Genomic DNA, 22,080 nt, shown 5'->3' with positions numbered 1-22,080 from the left:
ATGCTATATATAATTTTTGGCCTAATCTGTCAATGGTGAAAAAGCACTTAAATTTTTTAAAATTATTTTTTCGTATCTGGATTCGGATCTTCAAAAAAAAAAATCGAATCAATTCTTCCTTGTTGCATACCCAACCTGCCCATCAACTTTTGTCATTACTCATCCGTTACTGTTCGAGATATCCTGCTACATGTCGTTTTTAGCCCTCTCACTCAATGGTGAAGAATCACTTAAAAAATTATCGGATAAGGATCCAGATCTTCATCAAACCAAAGTTGAATCAATACAGCCTTGTCAAACACCCAACCTGTCCACCAAGTCTCGTCCGGATCCGTTCATAACTTTGTGAGATGTCGTGCTCACAAGCAAACAAACAAGAACGATGTCATGCATACCATGATACTTGTGAAATCCAAACAAACAATATGCTTCTTGGTTTTGATTGCTGAATGAATTCAGTGACCTAAAATGCAAATTACAGTATGTTCAAACAGCAGAGTACCCAGCCTCAGGTGGGTGGAGATTGTGCATTACTTGCTGAAAAAGGTATAGTCTATGTATTGCAAGAAGACTATAGATGAGTGTGTGGTGTGCATCGAAAGGAGTCTACATGTCTAAAAGGGTCTAAGTGGTCCAAAGATCAAAAGGGTATTTTCCAATCATAATTGGGGTAGAAAGAAGTCCAAAGGGTCTAAAGATGGTCTCAAGGTCAAGAAGGCCTAAGGATCAAGGGGTCGAAGAGGTATAAATGGTATATAGGTCTTCAGGCAGTCAAAGGGGTCTTAAGGGTCTTCAAAGGTATAAAAGGGTCTTAAGGTACCTAAAAATTCTAAAAGGATTTAAAGGGTCTAAAATGGTTCAAAAGGGGTTTAAAAGGTCAAAGGAGTCTAAATGTCCAAAGGGTTATGTTCCAACAGTTGTTACAGGTCGAAGGGGTCGAAAGTGGTTTCAAGGGTGCAAAGGTCTAAATTCCTCAATTTCCAACATGCGTATAATGATTTCTCTAAATTGCATGCACAAAATACATATAATGATATGATTCACTTAAATTGCATGTAATCATGATTCATGTACATTGCATGTAATGATTCATGTGCACTGCATGTAATCACATGATTCATGTATATTGTAGGTAATCATATGATTCATATACATTGCATGCAATCATAAGATTCATGGACATTGCATGTCCAAAATGTGTTTCCCACAATTCACATGAATTTTATGCAACCATATGATCCATGTACAACATTGCATGTAATCACATGATTCAATGTATATTGCATGTAATTATATGAGTCATGTATATTGCATGTTATCATATTAATAAAAATTGCATGTAATCATATGATCCATGTACAACATTGCATGCAATCACATGATTCAATGTATATTGTATGTAATTATATGAGTCATGTACATTGCATGTAATCATATTATAAAAATTGCATGTAATCATATGATCCATGTACAACATTGCATGCAATCACATGATTCAATGTATATTGCATGTAATTATATGAGTCATGTACATTGCATGTTATCATATTAATAAAAATTGCATGTAATCATATGATCCATGTACAACATTGCATGCAATCACATGATTCAATGTAAGTAGGGTAAGAATACTGATTCTAGCTCACTTTTCCCCATGTAAATGAATGGGGGATTTTCAGCGATTCCCTTTTTTTCCCTAAAAATAAACCCCCTTTTTATCCAAAGGTATATTTATTTGTCTCCCCTTTTAACTTGGAGGTTGAACCTCATTGAATTGAACACCTGGGGGTTGAACAGCTCACTCATTGAACCTATAAAGATTTGTTCATTCTCAAATTCCTTCAATAGTTTAATTTTCTTTGCACAATAATCCCCATCTAAAATATTGACAAACAAAACATTTGAATCTTTATATTTTTTAAGATACCCCTTTTGTGCCATTACGAAATGATAAACTTCTCTTAATGCTCTCATCTGGCCACCTCCTGAGCCACATATCATTTTGAGATTATAGTAAATTGTTTTTTCATTGTTCAATTGATAACCATCAAAGTTTTCAGTCCATTCAAGGATATTCATTTTTTTTCTTTACATCCTCTAACTTACTAGTTTTTAAATTGATTCGCTTATTTGTTTTATTTACCTTTGTTTTAGTTATTTTTTCAATAAGACTTATTTGATATTTTTCACATTCATTATGTTTTCCATTTATATACCAAGACTGAGATTTTCTCCACTCTTTAGTTTGATTAATACTTGGTTTAACCATTAATATATTGTGAAAAAACGTGGCGGTAGCCCTTAAAAAACCCTAACCCATCTTCCCATCGTTAAAACACAATCTATTCTATTTACTCTATCATACAATATCCATATGGAACACAATCTATTCCATTATCTAAAATAAATCTCTTATCATCAAAGGCTCCTAATGCCTTTTTATTTACTTCTTCACTATATATGTTATGTTTATAACTTCTTATTGTATTCATTTTCCTATATTCTTCTTTCTTATTCATCAAACAATTATAATAATTTCTAAAAGTTATTGATTTCTTTATTACATATTTCTTTATTCCCTTTAACCTCTTATCAATCTGTTCACCATACTTATAAGCATATGCCTTTGCTCTCAATCCAATAAACTCACTCATTACTTTTCCACCCAACTCATCCTTAAACTTACCAATAACCTTTTCATTCTTTTTGGAAAATAACTCACTCTTCTTGCTGAAATTACTTGTATCATATACTCCAATATTTTTCTTCATATCTTCATAAACATCATCAGTTTTTATATCTAGGATAAAACTATCAGTGTCCATATACAACAATGAAACATTTTCGCCATACTCTTTCTTTAAGTCATTATACAAATAATCATACATCAATATCTTTGATAAATCAAGAACTGCTGTTCCAATATAAATTGGTTTATCCATTACAATACTTTCCTTTTTCATATGAATTGCAGAAAGGTTCTCTGAAAAAACCTCTTCTCTCTCAAAACTTGGTTTATTTATCAATCTCGAAGCTTCTTTCCAAGATGTTGCGAATCTAATGTTTTGCCTGTTTCTAACATTTTCCATAGTCTTTCCAAATACAGCATTATTCATTAATTTATAAAAGTCCCCTTCAAATTTTACTTTTGTATTTGCTCTCATATCTGTATTGAATTGAATATACTTTTTCACCCAAGGACTTTGTTTAAATTTTAAAACTCTATGAATTTTAGCTACTCTCAATCCTTCTCTCAAAAACTGTTTTAAGCTTCTCTGATGTAAAACATATCCCTCTTTATCATAGAATGTTGTTAATAACTTTTCTGTTGATTTGCCTTTAATATTAAAACTTTTATGATAATCACTGAACCATTCTTTCTTTGGGGTTTCTTTCTCACATGCAAAAGGAAGGTCTTTATGCTTATTATGAAGAACACTCGGGTACCTCAAATAAACTTGAAAATAATAACCTTCTTCTTCGTCATTCAATTCCTCTTGAGAAGAAATAACAATATTCATCAAAGCCTTTTCATAATCCTTTTCTTCCACCCACTCTAATTTACCATAAGGCAGAGATTGAGACATTGCCCATCCATACAAATTATTAGCATCAAAATACATCAAATAATTACTATCTTTTTCACTATCATAATTTGGGAGATATTTATTATTTGCTTTCGCATATCTTTTTGAACATACTTGTGATATTCCACCTCTCTTGGACTTCTCAATCATCAAAAGCAAATCAACATCACTGATTAAATCTATATCTTGTTTTGTCATTTTTAACATTGCACTCCAAGCTAAACCAGGAGCTGTGAAATAGTGGGCAGGGTCTAATCCATAACAATTTTTATTATGACAGAGTGTTCTAAAAGCCTCAAATACATCAGCTAACAATAAAACATCTGTTTTTAGATATAAATCATGATATTCTCCAAGGTTCTTTATCTTAAATATTTTCAATATTTCTTGTGCGTGTTTATATTCCTTATCACTTATCTCTTCTTCATAAAGGTTATTATAGAAACTTTCTTTTGAAGGAAGTTGTGTTTCTTTAAATCTCATAAATGAATCCATATAATCATAAGGATAAATTCCCTTACTTGTAAGAATTTTCTCTTTACTTTGAATTTCATTCCTTGTTTGAATTTCCTCTCTCATAAGAATTCCTTCTTTAATCAGAATTTCATCTTTAATCTGAATTTCCTCTTTAGTTCGAATTTTCTTTATAATTAGAATTTCATCTTCAGTTAGAATTTCTTCATTAATTAGAGTTTCCTCTTTACTTTGAATTCTCTCTTTAATCTGAATTTCCTCTTTAGTGAGAATTTCCTCTTTTGGAAAGAATGAATTAAGATTTGGAAAAGAGTCCGTGGAGCTGAGATTTGATGCGAGGTAGGCTAGTGGTGTTCCCATAAACTTGTAAGAATCTAGAAACCTAATACGAGTTAAAGGTTTTGTGAATATCATTTTTGAAAATGAAATATACTTTTGACTTGTGTTTGTTATGGCAGAAATATTCCCTGGTGTTTTTGAAAGTTCATTTATAAATAGATGTGTATCATAGTTGGCGCTGTTGTGAAGAAAGACTGGAATAAAAGAAGGTAATTTATAATTAAGATTACAACAGGAATGAGCGGGACCTCTATATTTACCAGTAAGATGACAATGGTCTCTAACTTTAGACTCCTTAATTTCCCCTCACAAATATGACAGATATTGTTCATTCTAAATTCTAATTTTTCTTCTTTGGTTAATTTCATCGGTTCATTTGTTTCTTTCATTAATTTAGTGAGTCTTATACAATCCTTTTCTAATCGTTTTACAAACTCTTGTGAAGCATTTTTTCCACGATAATGTTCAAGTTTGTTATACTTTTCTCCAACAGATGATTTGATATAATAACAGAAACCACAAGGAATATGTTTTTGATATTTATTTGTATATGGTTCTTTTGGATTAGGAGAAGCAGTATTTATCTTTTTAAGGATACATTCAAAATCAGCGTATATCACAAATGGGTGCATGATAGATTTATTATAATCTTCAAAATAAATCTTTTCACCAGGTTTAGGCATTGTAATTACAGCTGATTTATGATTACTACAATATTTTGAATGTTGTTCTAATCGTTCTTTTGTATGAAATGAATTAAGACATCGCTTACAAGGATATATTTTGTTTGCTGTTCTGAATACCTGAGAAGAGATTAATCTTGATAAATTATTGATGTATGTGTAATGTGAATTCTTTCCAACACTAAAATATAAAAGGTCAATGTGTGTTTCTTCATTTTTATAGTTGTTTGAAATTTTTAATATTTGAACTTTGTTTGTATCCATTAATCCATATACATTAATAGAAAGATTATTCTTTTTCTCAAATTTAGGAATATCTGTTAGTGGCATTGGGAATTTAAAATCTTTAATGTCTAAGGTATTCTCATATTTCATATATTGTTTTACTCTTTCTGAATTACATTTTGGTGGATGAAAGTGAGCAAGAACAGACCAGAGAAAACATTTATTATCATTGTTCTTAATATTAACAACTGCCTTCTTTCGTTTTATTTCTTTTGGTAATTCAATATAAGAAGAAGCTTTAAGAGGGTTTGATTTTAGAATGTGTATATCTAAAAAGATGATTTTTTTAATATTGAATCCACTTCCTACCACTGTATTATCAACATCCTCCTCTTGTCTTGATAGTTCTTCATAAACCCCACTATTCAAAAAATCTTGAAATGATGTTATAAAATGAAGACCTGTTCTCATATAAGGAGTATGTTCTTCATCTTGTCTTTTCATATTCATTTTCACTCCCATATAAAACTTTAAAGTTTTCATTTCTTTTAATGTCTTTTTAATAAATTTTTCAACATCGGGTTTCACTATTTCAATTGATTCAGCTATTGATGATGGACCGGGTTCTCCAAATTGAAAAATCCTTATTTTTATATGCCCTTTAAATGCCCCATCAGTGTTTTTAATATAATAGTCTCCCTTTACTTTAAACTCATTTTTCTTGTGTTTTTGTGATTGAAGATGTTTATTATAACTACTCTTCAAAACATCCTTTGAACAGATATCACAATGTTTTCTTTCCAACTCAAGAGGAGATATTTGATGAAATAGATTAAATGTGTGTTTGTTGGTTCGGAGGTGTTTTCTATAATGTTTATATTCGTGATTACAAACATCGCAGTACGTTGTATTCACCATATTTATAGAATAAAACTTTGCTTAAACTAAAATTTTCTTGATGAAAATTTCGTTTAATTTATAGGTGAATCTGTGCTTAAAAACATTTTATCCTCCAACTTTTTCACTTAATAAATACAATGTTTCAAGACACAAAAGACAAGTTTCAATCAATCTCTTCATCTGTTAAAGATACTGAGAAATATGTCAAGGATGTAAAATTGAACAAAGATAAATATAACAACTATTGGATAAAAACTATTATGGTAAATAATATGAGTTCTTCAATTTCCTTCAGTGGAAGGGCTTTTAGTATACCTGGTAGAACATCAATTAAAGTATCTCTAACAAAAGTTTCTCCTCTCCTTCTAGTAACATATTCAATACTAGAAAAAGCAATGAAACAAGAAAAAGTATCAAAGAACAAAAACCTTATGGATGAAGCTTTAGAAAGAAAAGATAAGACCATCTGTAATATGCAAGGAGAAATTTGTATTTTTTTCAACAACCCTAAAGATGTAAATCCTGATGAAATAAAGGATGTTAATATATCAGGTGAAATGACATTTCGTTCAATAGTAGTTAACGATAATTTTAAAATTACCTTTAATATAAAAATGTTGTCGTTGAATCTGATAATGAAAAAAAGTATATCGATATTGATGGTAATATACAACTGAAAGTATAGATGAATTTCAGTTTAAGTAAAGTTTTACTTTATAAATATGCTAGACTTTCCTGATTCTCCATATGACAAATTTGAGAATTGTCCTGCGTGTGAAAGACGGGGATTAAACACAGAGTCAAAAGCCTATAAACAATGTATATTCTGTGATTATCTTCTAATTAATGATAATAAAAAATATAAAAAGGAAAATAATTCTTTTAGATTTACACCAAAAATGAATTACTTTACAAGATTGATTAGAGAAATGAATGTAAAGTATGAGGATGATAACACACCTTTCCTTACAAGGGAAGAAATTGAACGTATAAGAGAAATGTTCAAAGGATTGTTGTTGTATATTATTCATGGATGTAATTTTCAGGGAAATATCAACACAAGATATTGTATAAATAAAATAATGGATTATCTTGAAATTAAACCTGAACTTAGGATAAAATATAGAGTTTCTAAAAAAGCCAATAATAAATTAAATAACCTGTTTTTCAAATATATAAATGAATGATTTTTTACCTATTTGGGAAAATAAGATAAAATTTAACAACCATAAAAATCTCCCAAATTCATTAAGATGTCTCATAGTTGGTTCAAGTGGATGTGGAAAAACCTGCTTACTTTTAAAAATGCTCCTCACTCCCAACCTTTTAGATTATGATAATTTAATAATTTTCACAAAGTCGAGTTTTCAACCAGAGTATCAACTACTCTCACAAGGTTTTAATGCTGGTCTTCAAAAAGAAGATGTAATCGGTTTATTTAAACGTCAAAAAAACCTAAATGATTATAACATTGAAGATATAATTCAACTATTTTGTGATACACAGAGATGTAAAAAGAAATCAAATCCTATAACTTGTATTCTTAGTGATAATATGGATGATATACCGTCTCCCCAAGATTTGGATAAATCAAAAAAGAACCTCGTTATCTTTGATGATTGTGTTAATGAGAGAAACCAAACGGTAATGGACAGCTACTACACAAGAGGGAGACATTCTTCTTGTAATTGTATTTATCTTAGTCAATCGTACTTTCAACTTCCTCGTCGTTCCATCAGAAACAATGCTAATACTTTTATTTTATTCAAGTTAAATTCAGTAGATATCAATAATTTTTGGAGAGATAATTGTTCTACATTATGTAGTAAAAAGAAATTTGAGGATTACATGAAGCACACGACTGAAAAATATAAATATATTGTTGTGAAACAAGATGAGATATTAAGGGATATATTTTTTGTTTTATAAACAATTACATATATAAATGACAACTATTATTATAAATCTTGTGGGTAAATCTGCTTCTGGAAAAAAACTTTCATAAATCAAGGTTCTTGTGTAGTACAAATGAGAATATTGTAAATTTACTTAAAAAACACCCCGTGATACGCATTGTATCAACAACAACTAGAGCAATAAGACCTGGAGAAGTAAAAGGTGAAGATTATCACTATATTTCAGTGGAGGAACATATGCGATTGAGGAATGAAGGACAAATATTTGAGGAGGTTTCTCTTGGTACAACAAAATATTCACATTGTAAGAGTGAGTTAAGGAAACTAAAATCTGGTGGTGTTGGGATATTAGAAACTAATCCAGAAGGAACGAGACAAATTATTAAATATCTGAGCGGAATGAAGATTTTATCATTCGGTTTTGATGTTGATGAAGAAACTCAACGCAAACGTATGAAAAGCAGAGATGCAAGTATTAGTGAAGAAGAAATTACAACTCGCATTAATGTTAATAAAGAATTTGATGAAATATTTAAAGAAAAGGATTTATTTGAACACATCTACTTGAATGATGAAGAAAAGGAAAATTTCCCTGTTAATCTTTACAATTCATTAAATGATATTTTACAATAAATAAATGGATACAAAAGAAAGAGCAAGAAGATTTAAGGAACATCAAGAGTTGGTTTCAAAAGTTGTAAAACAGCAGGAAGACATAAAGAAGAAACGCAGACAGAAACTAACAGGCGAAGAAGTATTTGAAAGAAAACAAGAGAAATTTTTTAAACCACTTTTAAAAACTTCCCAAGAAAAAATGAAAGATGTTTCCACAGTTCCCACAGTAGAATATACTCCCAGAAAGCTCCAAATGTTAAAAGATTTCAGTCAAATGACGGAGGAAGAATTAGAGCATATTGGAGAATTAGAATATGATGAAGGTTTATTTCAACAACTGGAAGAGATTAATCAACCCCCTGATTATATTGTGAATGCTGTTCAAAACAATGAATATTCAGCGGATTCAAAAACCAAAGCAGGACTCATTCCAACAGAACAACCAGCAATATTTCATCTTGTTCAAGAAAAGGTATTGATATTTAATGATGAATTAAGGTTCTTAAGTTCTGCTCAACCCCCTGTTAAACCAACTCCGAGATTAATGTTTCTTCTCACAAAAGATGGAAGACAAGGTTCAACTGTGAGGGATGAATCAAAGTATATTGATAAACCATTGGATATGGAAAATAATGATGATAGAGTATATATTGATTTGCTGAACACTCTAAATTATAAGGTTATTCTTTCTGGTAAAAGTAGGAAGAATGAGAAGGAGAAACACATTATTCAGGCTTTAAGTATCCTTGGTTCAGGTATTAGTTTTCTTCCAAATGACCCATCGCAATTAGTTAATAGACTGTTATTGTTGTTAGGCAGTAAGAAGGCTGGAAATAACAATTGTTTTAATGAAGCATCAGCCATTTTAGACCAGTTGATGAACATGAAAATAATTAATAAATCTCAATATAAAGACATTTTATCTCATATTAAATAAGATGAGAAGCACAATCCTGAGTTTTAATTTCACAACAAGCGACCACACATCTTCATTCCCATACCCACTACAACTTGACACAACAAAAGAATATGAGGCATCTTTATTGTCCATGGAAACTTATAATACCTTATTTAATATAACCGAGAAAAATGACAAGTTTAGTTATAATCCGGGAAGTGGATACAAAACGATAACAGTCTCACCCGGAGCATACGAGATTTCTCAAATATCTTCTGAAATTGCTCGTCTTATGAAAGAACAGGGTGATGAACCAAAAAATATCGTTATAAACATTCAAAAACATGCTTCAAAATCAACGATTAAAGTTAAAAATAACTACAAGGTTGATTTCACAATTGATAATTCATTTAGAGAGTTATTGGGTTTCTCCTCAAAAAAGATTGAAACTAATGGGACGTTTTACAGTGATAATGTCATTCAAATATCCTCAGGAATAAATTCGGTGTTAATTCACTGTGATTTGATTGATGGTGCTTATAATGATGGAAAAAAAACAAATACAATATTTTCATTCAGCGCATACTCAACCCCAATTGGTTATAAATTCAATATGGAACCTAAAAATTTGGTTTATCTACCTGTGTCAGGAAAAACCATACACAGAGTAAATTTTAGGATAACCGACCAAGATAATCGTGTGATTTCTTTTAATGGAGAAGTTATATCCATCAGAATTCACCTACGTGAAGTTTTCCAATAAATAAATACGATGGTTATTGTGAGGAAACACGAGTTGGGAAAATATAAAATAATTACAGGGGATGGGATGTTCCTTTCCCCGTACTACAAGGGTGAAGGTATGTATCTTGGTAGAGGATACTATAAACCTAAGAGACAAAGGGGTGTCGGACATCAATTTAGAGGAGATGGGATAATTGATACTCTCATGGGTATTGGTTCAACTATTCTTAAACATAAAGACCTAATTGGTTCAACTGCTTCTGCTGTGGGAAATGTAGCAGGTGCTGTAAAGAGTATAAAAGATGCTCAGAAGGAATCTCATAAATTACAAGCAATAAAAGAAATTAAGAAAGGTAAAACTCAGTTGTCCCCCAAGAAAGACAGAAAATAATTCAAATACTTGGATCAGGGTTTCAAAAGTTTTAACATCTTTTTCCTAAATAAATACAAGTATGGAAGCAATTGATAGTATCTATGATTTGGATGATACTATTATTATCTCAAACTCCACTAAAAAAGAAGATTACTTCAAGGTAAATGCAATAACTGGAACAGACTGGAATACAAATGGTACAAAAAGTTTTGAAATAAATAATCAACAAACCTATTTGAATCTCTCCGAAAGTTTCTTGTTGTGTAAATTTAAATTCACTAAGGCTGGGAATAACACAAACGCTACACTTGTAAATGATTTCTTCTGGAAAATGTTTGATAGTGTGCGATTGTATATTGGAACACAAGAAGTTGAAGCGGTTGATTATGTCTCTGCTGTATCTGAAATGATGAAATTTACACTCTATACATTCAGTGATAGAATGGGAAAGGGGTCTGTCGAAGGTTTTATTCCTGATATGTCAACGGGAACAAACACAGACCCTGGATATATTCAAAGGAAAGGAATGTATAATGATGATACAAAAGCAAAAAATAGTTTTACTGTGGCAGTTCCTCTTAAAGGTATATTTGGATTTTGTGATTATGATAAAGTTCTGTATGGTCATAAAATTAGATTTCAACTACAAAGGAATGATAATGAAAATAGATTGCTTTTTGGTGTTGGTAGTGCTTTTGGTGAACAGAATAAATTTGTAATTGAGGAGATGAGTTGGTATATCAGTGAATATACTCCTAATCTTAAAACAGAAGAGATGTTGAATCGAAGACTTAACTCAAAGAAACAACTCAGTGTATCATACCTCAAAAGAAGATGTCAACACGTTAAACTCAATCAAACTACTTACACGTGGAATTTGGGTGTTCTGGAAGGAAAGCCACGATATCTGTGGATGATTTTTAAAAAGCCAGATGGTGATACTGTGACTAATAAGAATAATGCATTGAGTGATAATGCTAAGGTGAAACAACTTCGCGTTTCTCTCGATGGAACATTTTATCCACGAGATAGATTGGAAATTAATTGGGAAAAAAATGATTTTGCTGAAGCATACAAGTCTTACCAAAAGGTGTGTGAAAGTAATGGAAATAAAGAACCTATTTTGGATATGACAGCATTTAAAAGTTTGTATACAATCTATGCGTTTGACCTGAGCGCTCAAAAGGAAACTATAAAGTCTAATCGAGTGGATACTTCCCTATACATTGAAAGAGGAGAGAGTGAAGAAGTTGATACATATTGTTTGCTTTTGGAAGAAACAGAATTGCAGATTAATACAGATAATGGTGTGATGATTAGTCTCACATAATTTTTTGTTAAATAAATGAGTGGCAAAGTACCAACTGGGGTATATGTTAATCAAATCAATCTTCATAAACTATCATCTTGTGTTCAAAATCAAAAGCCTTGTACGATTAACGTTAATACAATTCAGAGAAAAGGAGCAGTAAGAATTGATGTTTTGCTCACAAGAGAACAGGTTAAAATCTTGAATGACACTGGCTCACTTAAAATTAAAATGACAAAACCAATGTTGAAAAAATATTCAATAAGAGAGATGAGTGGAGGATTTCTCCCATTTCTAATTCCTTTATTTGCTTGTTTAAGTGCGGTTGGAGCATTGACGGGTGGTATTTCAACAGCGGTGAAAACTGCCAACGAAAGGAAGGCTCAACTCCAGGCTCAAAAAGAATTGGAAAGACATAACAAAGAGTTGGAGAAACAAATTAGTGGAAGTGGTGTAATTGTAGATTTTGCTGAAAAACTTGAAGGTCTGCCTGATAAAGCGAGATTGTTAGTTGGAGATATGCTTTCTTCGATAGCACAAGCAGGTGTAAAATTAACGAAAAGAGGTAATGGATTATATCTTTCTAATAAATAAATGAGCATTGATGAGTGGTTGAAAGAATTTGGAAAGAATACAACATCAAATTTACAACTTGCCAAATATTGTAAGAAATTAAAAATTCATAATGTGGTTATTTGTATGAGAGATGAATTAACAAATGTGCCGAAACATACAAAGAATATTATTATGAACTTAGAAGATAATGATGGGAACGGTTCTCATTGGGTTTGTATTTTTAATAGTCAAGACAAATATTATTTTGATAGTTTTGGTCTTCCACCACCTGTTGAAGTCATAAAATTCTTACAGAATGGTGTTTATCAAACATTTCAAGTCCAAGAATAAAATTCCAAGTGTTGTGGTCAATTATGTCTCTATGTGTTATTTCAACTCAACAAAAATAAAAAATTTTATGATATTATTTTTAATCTAATATAAATGACTTATGTTGGTAAAGATGGTTCTATCTTTGGTGTATCTCAAGAACTGGATATTGATTTATCAAATTATTATACAAAGGCACAGGCTGAACGACATAAATATAATATAAACAAAAATATTAACATGAAAAATGCTTATAAATTAAAAAATTATCCAAGCCCGACTGACGCGAATGACTTGGTGAGATTAAACGATTTATCACAATATATATCCTCAAACAAAACGGCTGTGTATTCCAAAGATACAGAAGTGTTGATATTATCTCCAGGTCATACAGAATTCACAGTTCGAATTAAAATAAATTTTTATAAAGAAGGGCGTATCGTTTGTATGAGAATAGAACAATGGGGGTATGATATGAATGATTTAGGGTATAATTGGTCATTTAAAATTAACCTCGAAGACCTGGAACAATTAAATCAGTCTCGTAAGGAAGAATATTATGCACTTGGTATCGAGAATGAGTTTTGTGGAGCCACGATTAGTAAACAACAAATAAAAGAATTTAATAAGGGTAAATATAATAATGGTTTTGCCCTTGTTTATCTCATGAAAACAGAAAAAACAGGATTATATATAATAAGTAAGGAAATACAAAATGATTTAACTATGGGAAGATGGGGAGGTGTTTCGTGCCATAATATTATTCTAACATATATTTCTAATACATAAATGACAGCAAGAAGGCTTCAAGAAAATTATCATTTCTGTGTCCAAGCATACCTTCAAGAAAAGGGTATTCGTTATTTTAATAAATATGTTCTACAACATAAGAATGAGGTATTTTCAATAAAAGATTGGCATTATGCTGATGTTGATAAACTGACAACTTTAGATTTAATTAGAATGTTAAATAATGAAAAAATTATAAGGTTAAGAAAAGGTAAGGCTCTTTTAGAAATTCAAAAGAAATTTTATTGGTTTCCTGTTGTAAAAAAAATTATTTTGGATACAGGAATAACAAGAAATCCTGATGAATATATGTATAATATTCTATGGGGTGTAAATGATTCAAGGATAGTAAGGGATGAGGAAGGAGTTGAAGAAGAGAGGGAAGAGGAGGAAAAGGAGAAGGAGGAGAGGGAGAAGAAAGAGAAGGAGGAAAAGGAGAAGAGAGAGAAGGAGGAAAGAGAGAAGAAAGAGAAGGAGGAAAGAGAGAAGAGAGAGAAGGAGGAGAGGGAGAAGAAAGAGAAGGAGGAAAAAGAGAAGAGAGAGAGAGGGAGGAGAGGGAGAAGAAAGAGAAGGAGGAAAAAGAGAAGAGAGAGAGGGAGGAGAGGGAGGAAAGAAGCGAGACAAAATAAATATCAAAATATGGAAACCAGTGAGATTCAAAAAGATTGGTGGTATTACAGAAAATAACTCAACCCACCGAGGAGGAAAACAAAGAATTGACAAGTCTATTTGCAATACTTTCGACAAGACTATTAGCATCGACAATATATTGATTTTAATTCAAGTTTTTCATTTTTTTCTTAAATAAATGGAGGAGAGAGTGAAGGCATTTCTAAGGATTCTTTATGTTTTAAAAATTAAGATTCAAATGTGCATGTTGGAAACTAAAAAGGTTTTTGCACTCTGCAGGAATTTTTCTCATAAATAAATGAGTTATTGTCTCAAATGTAAAAGAAAACTAATACTAAAAATATTTCATATATTAAAAGTAAAAATAACAGGGTTATACAAAAAGGTATATGTTCAGTGTGTGGTTCAAAAAAATCAATTTATCTCCAAACACAAACTCGGAGGAGATATACAAAAGTTTTTATCAGGAAGTAAATTTACAACTACTGGAATACCAGGGGAATTACATCTTCCAGGGTATTCTTTCTGTGGTCCAGGCACAAACTTGGATAAAAGATGAGATGAGGCAGACAATCCTAAATCCTGGAGTAAACCAATCAATAGAGTTGATGAAGTGTGCATGAGACACCATATTGATTATGGGAATACCACAACGTTGGAAGAAAAGCATGAAGCCGATAGAGAAATGTTGTATAATTTGTCTCTGATACAAAATCCAACCTTGAGAGAAAAAGTTGATAGGTTCATCGTGAAGAAGATGATTAGTGCTAAATTGAAACTTGGACTTGGAAATTCAAAAAACTTATAGGCTCTAATGATGCCATTAAGACTGAAGAGCAATTAGCTGATGAATTACATAAACCAATATTCACAAAGTTTCAGAGAAGGAAAGTTTATTCCAAGGAAGTTGATTATATCTGGTCTGCTGATTTGATTGAACTCAATAATGATAAGGGGTACAAGTATGCTTTAACCGTTATTGATTTGAGGAGTAGATATGCGTGGGTTGTCCCTTTAAAAAACAAAACAGGTAATACTCTTATGTTAGCTTTTCAACAGATATTTAATAAAAGTAAGAGAAAACCTAAAAAATTGTGGACTGATGAGGGTAGAGAGTTTTATAACAAGACATTTATGAATTTTCTAATAATGAAAAGTATTACAATATACAGTACCTTTAATGAAGGGAAGGCAGTTGTTGTTGAACGTTTTAATCGTACCTTAAAAGAGAGACTATATTAAAAATTCACACAACTCGGTTCACAACAATGGTCATCTTTTATTCAGGATATTGTGGATAAGTATAATGACACGATTCACACGTCAACAAATATGAAACCATCAGAAACATTTACAAAATTAAAATATGAAAAAGAGATTAATGTCAGAAAACCTAAGTTCAAAGTTGGTGATATCGTAAGAATATATAGGTGGAAATCTCATTTTGAAAAGGGTTTTACTGAACGATGGACGAAAGAACTTTTTAAAATTGTTGATGTAATAGATACAGTTCCTTGGACTTATAAAATATATGATTTGGAAGGGGAAGAGATTTTAGGTTCATTTTATTCACAGGAATTACAAAAGACAAAACTAAGCAGATAATACACCTTTGTGGACACTCGAGGGCCAAGTCCGAGGTGTATAACAGTATATAATGTGTGTCAAGGGGTGGACGTTCTTACATCTGTGAACCCCAAACACAGAATCCTCAACTGAATAGTCAAGGCTTAACTTTTGTTTGTGTGTATGTGTGTGCAATGGGAGCAATAGGTTGGTGCTTCACTCCCTCCTACTATACACCGTTGTGGACACTCGAGGGCCAAGTCCGAGGTGTATAACAGTATATAATGTGTGTCAAGGGGTGGACGTTTTTACATCTGTGAACCCCAAACACAGAATCCTCAACTGAATAGTCAAGGCTTAACTTTTGTTTGTTGATGTGTATGTGTGTGTGTGTGTGTGTCCCAACCCTCACATTCAAAATCTCAACCCCAACCCTCACATTCAAAATCTCAACCCCAACTCAATCCTCACCCAACACAATGTCTTTTTCAACATGAGATTTCCACATATATATATATATATATATATATATATATATATATATATATATATATATATATATATATATATATATATATATATATATTTTATGTTTTTTTTTTTTTTTCTCTTCTTCCAATTCTGTCTTTTAAGGCTTTCAGGTTTGATGACATAGAAAGAGGGAGTAAGAACTTTCTTGATAGGTTTAAATCCCAAAGAGTGGTCACATTTCAAGTCTTCAAAATAACCCCAACTTTCCAAGTCTCCAAGGTAGTTATTTAAACCATCAAGGCAGAACTCATTTACTGATTTTTTCAAAATTTGTGAGTCTCCAAGGTAGTTCCCATATTTAGAACCATCTTGGCAGAACCCTTTTCCTGAGTCTCCAAGGTAGTTATTTAAACCATCAAGGCAGAACTCATTTACTGATTTTTTCAAAATTTGTGAGTCTCCAAGGTAAAACTTGTATTCTGGCTCATCAACGTATAACTTGTTCAGTGGGTATTGTCTTGATAACTCACAATGAGTACTATTGCTGTAAAACTCTTTTTCAGGATTTTGCTGGTCTCCAAGGTATAACTCTTTGGTTGGGTCATCAAGGACGAACTCGTTCTGTGGGTCTTGGTCGCTCATAAGGTCTTCAACCAAGCCAACAATTTCGCCCCAAGTTGTAGCAAAAGCAGTATTTTCATTTCGTATTTCAGACACAATTTCCTGTGAGAGAAAATAATAATGTATTAATTAAGTTATTTAATTATTAAATGAGTATGCTTCAATCAAAGTTTGAAAATAGGAAAATAAAAATCTTACCTCAACAGATAAGAGGTTTGAATCCAGTTCATCAACTTGAAGGTTTAGTTCCATACAAGACAGAGAGTTCCAAGGAACACCAAAGTCATCCCACTCAAGGTCTTGCTCGTTCTGTAGGTCTTGGTCGCTCACAAGGTCTTCAACCAAGTCAACAATTTCGCCCCAAGTTGTAGCAAAAGCAGTATTTTCATTTCGTATTTCAGACACAATTTCCTGTGAGAGAAAATAATAATGTATTAATTAAGTTATTTAATTATTAAATGAGTATGCTTCAATCAAAGTTTGAAAATAGGAAAATAAAAATCTTACCTCAACAGATAAGAGGTTTGAATCCAGTTCATCAACTTGAAGGTTTAGTTCCATACAAGACAGAGAGTTCCAGGCAAGCACACAGCACACCATTGCCAGCAAAAACAAATGTTTAAAATGGAGCCTGGGTTTGAAGCTTTTATAGAGAAAGACTGGTGGGTGTGGTTTCCTTTGGAAATTCCCTGGGCAAGCCTAGGCAAGCCTTCATTGGGAAATTTTTCAAAACCATAACATCCTGTAATTTTCTAGTGATTTCTTTGTGAGTCAGAGATGAACTGGAAATGATGTAAGAGTGGGCGGGGCTTAGCAAAAGTAGGCGGGGCTTAGGAAAAGTGGGCGTGGCTTAGAAAAATACCTTATGAAAAGTGGGCGGAGCTTAGCAAAAGTGGGCGGGACTTAGGAAAAGTGGGCGTGGCTTAGAAAAAATACCTTATGAAAAGTGGGCGGAGCTTAGCAAAGTGGGCGGGGCTTAAAGAAAAGTGGGCGGGGCTTATTGAATACCTTGTGGAAAGTGGGCGGGGCTTAACAAAAGTGGGCGGGGCTTAAAGAAAAGTGGGCGGGGCTTAACAAAAAATAACCTGTGGCTCAGGAGGTGGTCAAACAAGAGCATTAAGAGAAGTTTATCATTTCGTAATGGCACAAATGGGGTATCTTAAAAAATATAAAGATTCAAATGTTTTGTTTGTCAATATTTTAGATGGGGATTATTGTGCAAATAAAATTAAACTATTGAAGGAATTTGAGAATGAACAAATCTTTATAGGTTCAATGAGTGAGCTGTTCAACCCCCAGGTGTTCAATTCAATGAGGTTCAACCTCCAAGTTAAAAGGGGAGACAAATAAATATACCTTGGGATAAAAAGGGGGTTTATTTTTAGGGAAAAAAAAAGGGAATCGCTGAAAATCCCCCATTCATTTACATGGGGAAAAGTGAGCTAGAATCAGTATTCTTACCCTACTAATGTATATTGTATGTAATTATATGAGTCATGTACATTGCATGTAATCATATTATAAAAATTGCATGTAATCATATGATCCATGTACAACATTGCATGCAATCACATGATTCAATGTATATTGTATGTAATTATATGAGTCATGTACATTGCTTAGAATCATATGATTCATATGCATTGCATGTAATATTCATCTACATTGCATGTAATCATTTGATTCATGTACATTGCATGTAACCATATCCATCCCATCCATCGGGACCACATTCTGTGCAGAGCGTTGATGCTGATTAAGCAGTCTCCTTGGCTATTGGGTACAATCCTGGATGGGTCGCCACTCCAACACAGGATACCAGCAAGCTGGCACTCATTTTGCTGGCCTCAGAAAGATGACAGGCAGAGTCAATCCCACCTGGTATTAATTCAACAGCCGAGTGGGATTTGAACTGAGGATCCAAGGATCCCAAGCCCACCACCCTAACCATTAAGCCAACACCAGGCATGTAACCATATGATTCATGTACATTACATGCAATTGCATTGCATGTATCATGGACATACATACAGTACATGCATTAACATTTGACAAAAGCATCTCCTCACTAATTACCTGACCAACATGGCCCAAGTTTGGTATGACGCATCAGGACTGCAAGGTCTCATGGGGTTGTGCTCCCCATCCGGGTGCGCCCTCTATAAAGGGGGTGAAAGGGTGGTTCTACCCAAAATATTTGGTATTTTATTCAAAGATCCAAACCAAACTGCCAGACGGATCCAGACCAAACTCACCAAGAGGCATCGGGACCATGTCCTAACCTTAAGTTGTGTTCCTCATGGCGGTATCTCTCCCAAAAAGGGGGCCAAGGGCCCCCTCCCTGAATCCCTCATTGTCACTAAAACATCTTCTCCACAACTGTACTTGAGCGATACGGACCAAATTTGGTACAATACATCACGACAGTAAGCTCTCATGGGGGCTGTGCTCCCCATCCGGATCCGCCCCCTGTAAGAGGCTGAAAAAGTGGGGGGGGGGGGTGCAGCATCAAATTCATGTAATTTCTTTTAAAATCTTCTCAGAAACCGATGGCCAGATGCAGACCAAACTCTAAATGAAACATATGGACCGTGCCATTAACTTCAGTTATGCTCCCCGTCACCGAACCACTTCAGAAATGGGGTGGGGGGCATGGCCCCTTCCACCTAAACCCTCATTTAAACGCCCCTGTTGGGGAAATAACCGTCAGTCCCCCATGGGCCTATTTATTTAATATAGTAGGATGTACACAAATGCCATTGATTATACTAACAGCTCCGTTTATGGTACAATTTGTATGATTGTTGAAGCAACTACATTATCAGTAGGATGCATCAGAAAAGTCGAACAAGCACGGGCTGAGAATGAGCATCGATGTTTCCATATCAGTTCCCAAATGACGTGGATCTGCACAGCAAGCAAGTTCATACACGGTGTGCTCTCGGTTCACTCACCTGTTGTACTCAAGTACGATTACGATCCGCGACCATCTCAATTAAAATGCAAATAGCAAACGTGAGGAAGGTTAATTACCATAAGGTTATGCACACTGAACATTAAATGCAACATTGAGTGACGTTCTAGCTCGGGAGCATGTTGCAAAGCGGTTTGCAAGAGGTGAAGGAGAGCTGCCGGCGCTCGAAGGTCGAACTGGACCATGGACAACCCTCTACGAGTCGCTGAGAAACCAAGAAAATGGGGTGTTTTGTTACAAAGACCTCTCAGATTCCTGTTGATCGGCTAATCCTGATACTCGCCAAACTCCCAACGGATGCTCCGTGCGGTATTCCAAACAAGAATTGGATGCGGACTCCATCTCGGAGTGACTTCACGTAATGTCGAGACGACGTGCAAGTTTTTCCCCTTGAAAGAAAATGAATCAACTTACAAGAAGGGCCCTCGGTAGAGAGCCTACCTCTGCCAGGCTGATGAGTTTACGTTTTGTATCCCACCGACAGGCCGGATATGGATGCGGACCTGAACTAAAATTTAATTGTCTTGTTCTTGTCACCGAAGAAGCTCACCCACCATGCTTTGTCCGAATCCCTTCATCACTTTGAGTTATCGTGATATTTGTCGTTTTCGGCCCTATCGCTCAAATGTGAAAAATCACTTTTAAAATTAATCAATCCGAATTCGGATCTTCACCAAAATCGAATCAATTCTTCTTTGCTGCATACCCGACCTGCCCACCAAGTTTCGTCTTAAATCATCCACTACCTTGTGAGATATCCTGCTCCATGTCGTTTGTGACTATCTCAATGGTGAAAAAAACAATCACTTTAAAATTCTCGACGATTCTGAAAAATGACGATTTTAGAAATTTTACCTCAACTTGAACTTTGACCTCAAAATCAATAAGCATCTCAGTTGAGACTACCTCGACAACTTGGTAAAGTTACATGACGATCGGTTTGGAATTGTGACCTGGAGGCGATTGACAAACAAACAAGAAGAAGACGTCGTGCAAAGCACGATACTTGCAAAATCCATAAAACAAATTTAACCTCAAAAAGAATTGGCTAGTTGAATTCAGTGACCTGAAATATAAATCCTCTTCAAATTCCAAGTAAATCGGATGAAATTTGAGGATTTTAGAAATACGATCTTAGTTGTTGACCTTTGGCCGATGTTGACCTCAAAAATAATTGGCTAGTTGAATTCAGTGACCTGTAATATAAATCCTCTTCAAATTCCAAGTCAATCGGATGAAATTCGAGGATTTTAGAAATACGGTCTTAGTTGTTGACCTTTGGCCTATGTTGACCTTTTGGTCCATGTTGACGTCAAACGTAATTGGCGAGTTGAATTCAGTGACCAGAAATATAAATCCTCTTCAAATTCCAAGTCAATCGGATGAAATTCGAGGATTTTAGAAATCCCATCTTAGTTGTTGACCTTTGGCCAATGTTGACCTTTTGGTCCATGTTGACCTCAAAATAATTGGCCAGTTGAATTCAGTGACCTGAAATAAAAATCCTCTTCAAATTCAAAGTCAATCGGATGAAATTTGAGGATTTTAGAAATACCACCTTATTGTTGACCTTTTGGTCCATGTTGACCTCAAAAATAATTGGCTCGTCGAATTCAGTGACCTGAAATAAAAATCCTCTTCACATTTCAAGTCAATCAGATGAAAATTGATGATTTTAGAAATACCACATCAGTTGTTCACCTTTTGGTCCAGGTTGACATCGAAAATAATTGGCTCGTTGAATTCGGTGACCAGAAATATAAATCCTCTTCAAATTTCAAGCTAATCGGATGAAATTCGAGGATTTTAGAAACCTCACATAAGTTGTTGACCTTTGGCCTATGTCGACCTTTTGGTGTTTATTGACCTCAAATAATTGGCTATTTAAATTCAGTGACTTGAAATATAAATCGTCTTTGAATTTCAAGTCAATCGGATGAAAATTGAGGATTTTAGACATCTCACCGAAGTTGTGACCGTTTGACCTTTTAACCTTTCAACCTGAAAAACAACAGGCTTCTTCCTTATGACAAACTTAATAATGTGGTGAAGCTTCGTGAATATCGGTTTAAAATTGTGAC

At 33.5% G+C, this 22,080-nt stretch overlaps 2 protein-coding genes across 2 annotated transcripts in view; both read right to left on the bottom strand.

Moving 5' to 3' along the window:
- Positions 1-22,080, bottom strand: part of GRIN2C (glutamate ionotropic receptor NMDA type subunit 2C) — a 316,497-nt gene that overhangs the window by 210,484 nt on the left and 83,933 nt on the right. The window lies entirely within an intron of this gene.
- Positions 949-18,429, bottom strand: LOC147011796 (uncharacterized). Its single transcript, XM_085857885.1, has 4 exons — positions 17,533-18,429; positions 17,224-17,436; positions 16,784-17,127; positions 949-1,003 (listed from the first exon to the last, which is right to left on the bottom strand). Exons 1-4 carry the CDS (start codon positions 17,623-17,625, stop codon positions 949-951), a joined length of 705 nt encoding a protein of 234 aa, XP_085714011.1. The 5' UTR covers positions 17,626-18,429.

Source organism: Eptatretus burgeri, chromosome 15, assembly GCF_056783735.1.
Source record: "Eptatretus burgeri isolate ZD-2024b chromosome 15, Ebu_testis_v1, whole genome shotgun sequence".
In the NCBI taxonomy this organism is placed as follows: domain Eukaryota; kingdom Metazoa; phylum Chordata; class Myxini; order Myxiniformes; family Myxinidae; genus Eptatretus; species Eptatretus burgeri.
Note: the sequence above shows the minus strand (reverse complement) of the source record. Positions and strands in the feature narration are given on the sequence as shown.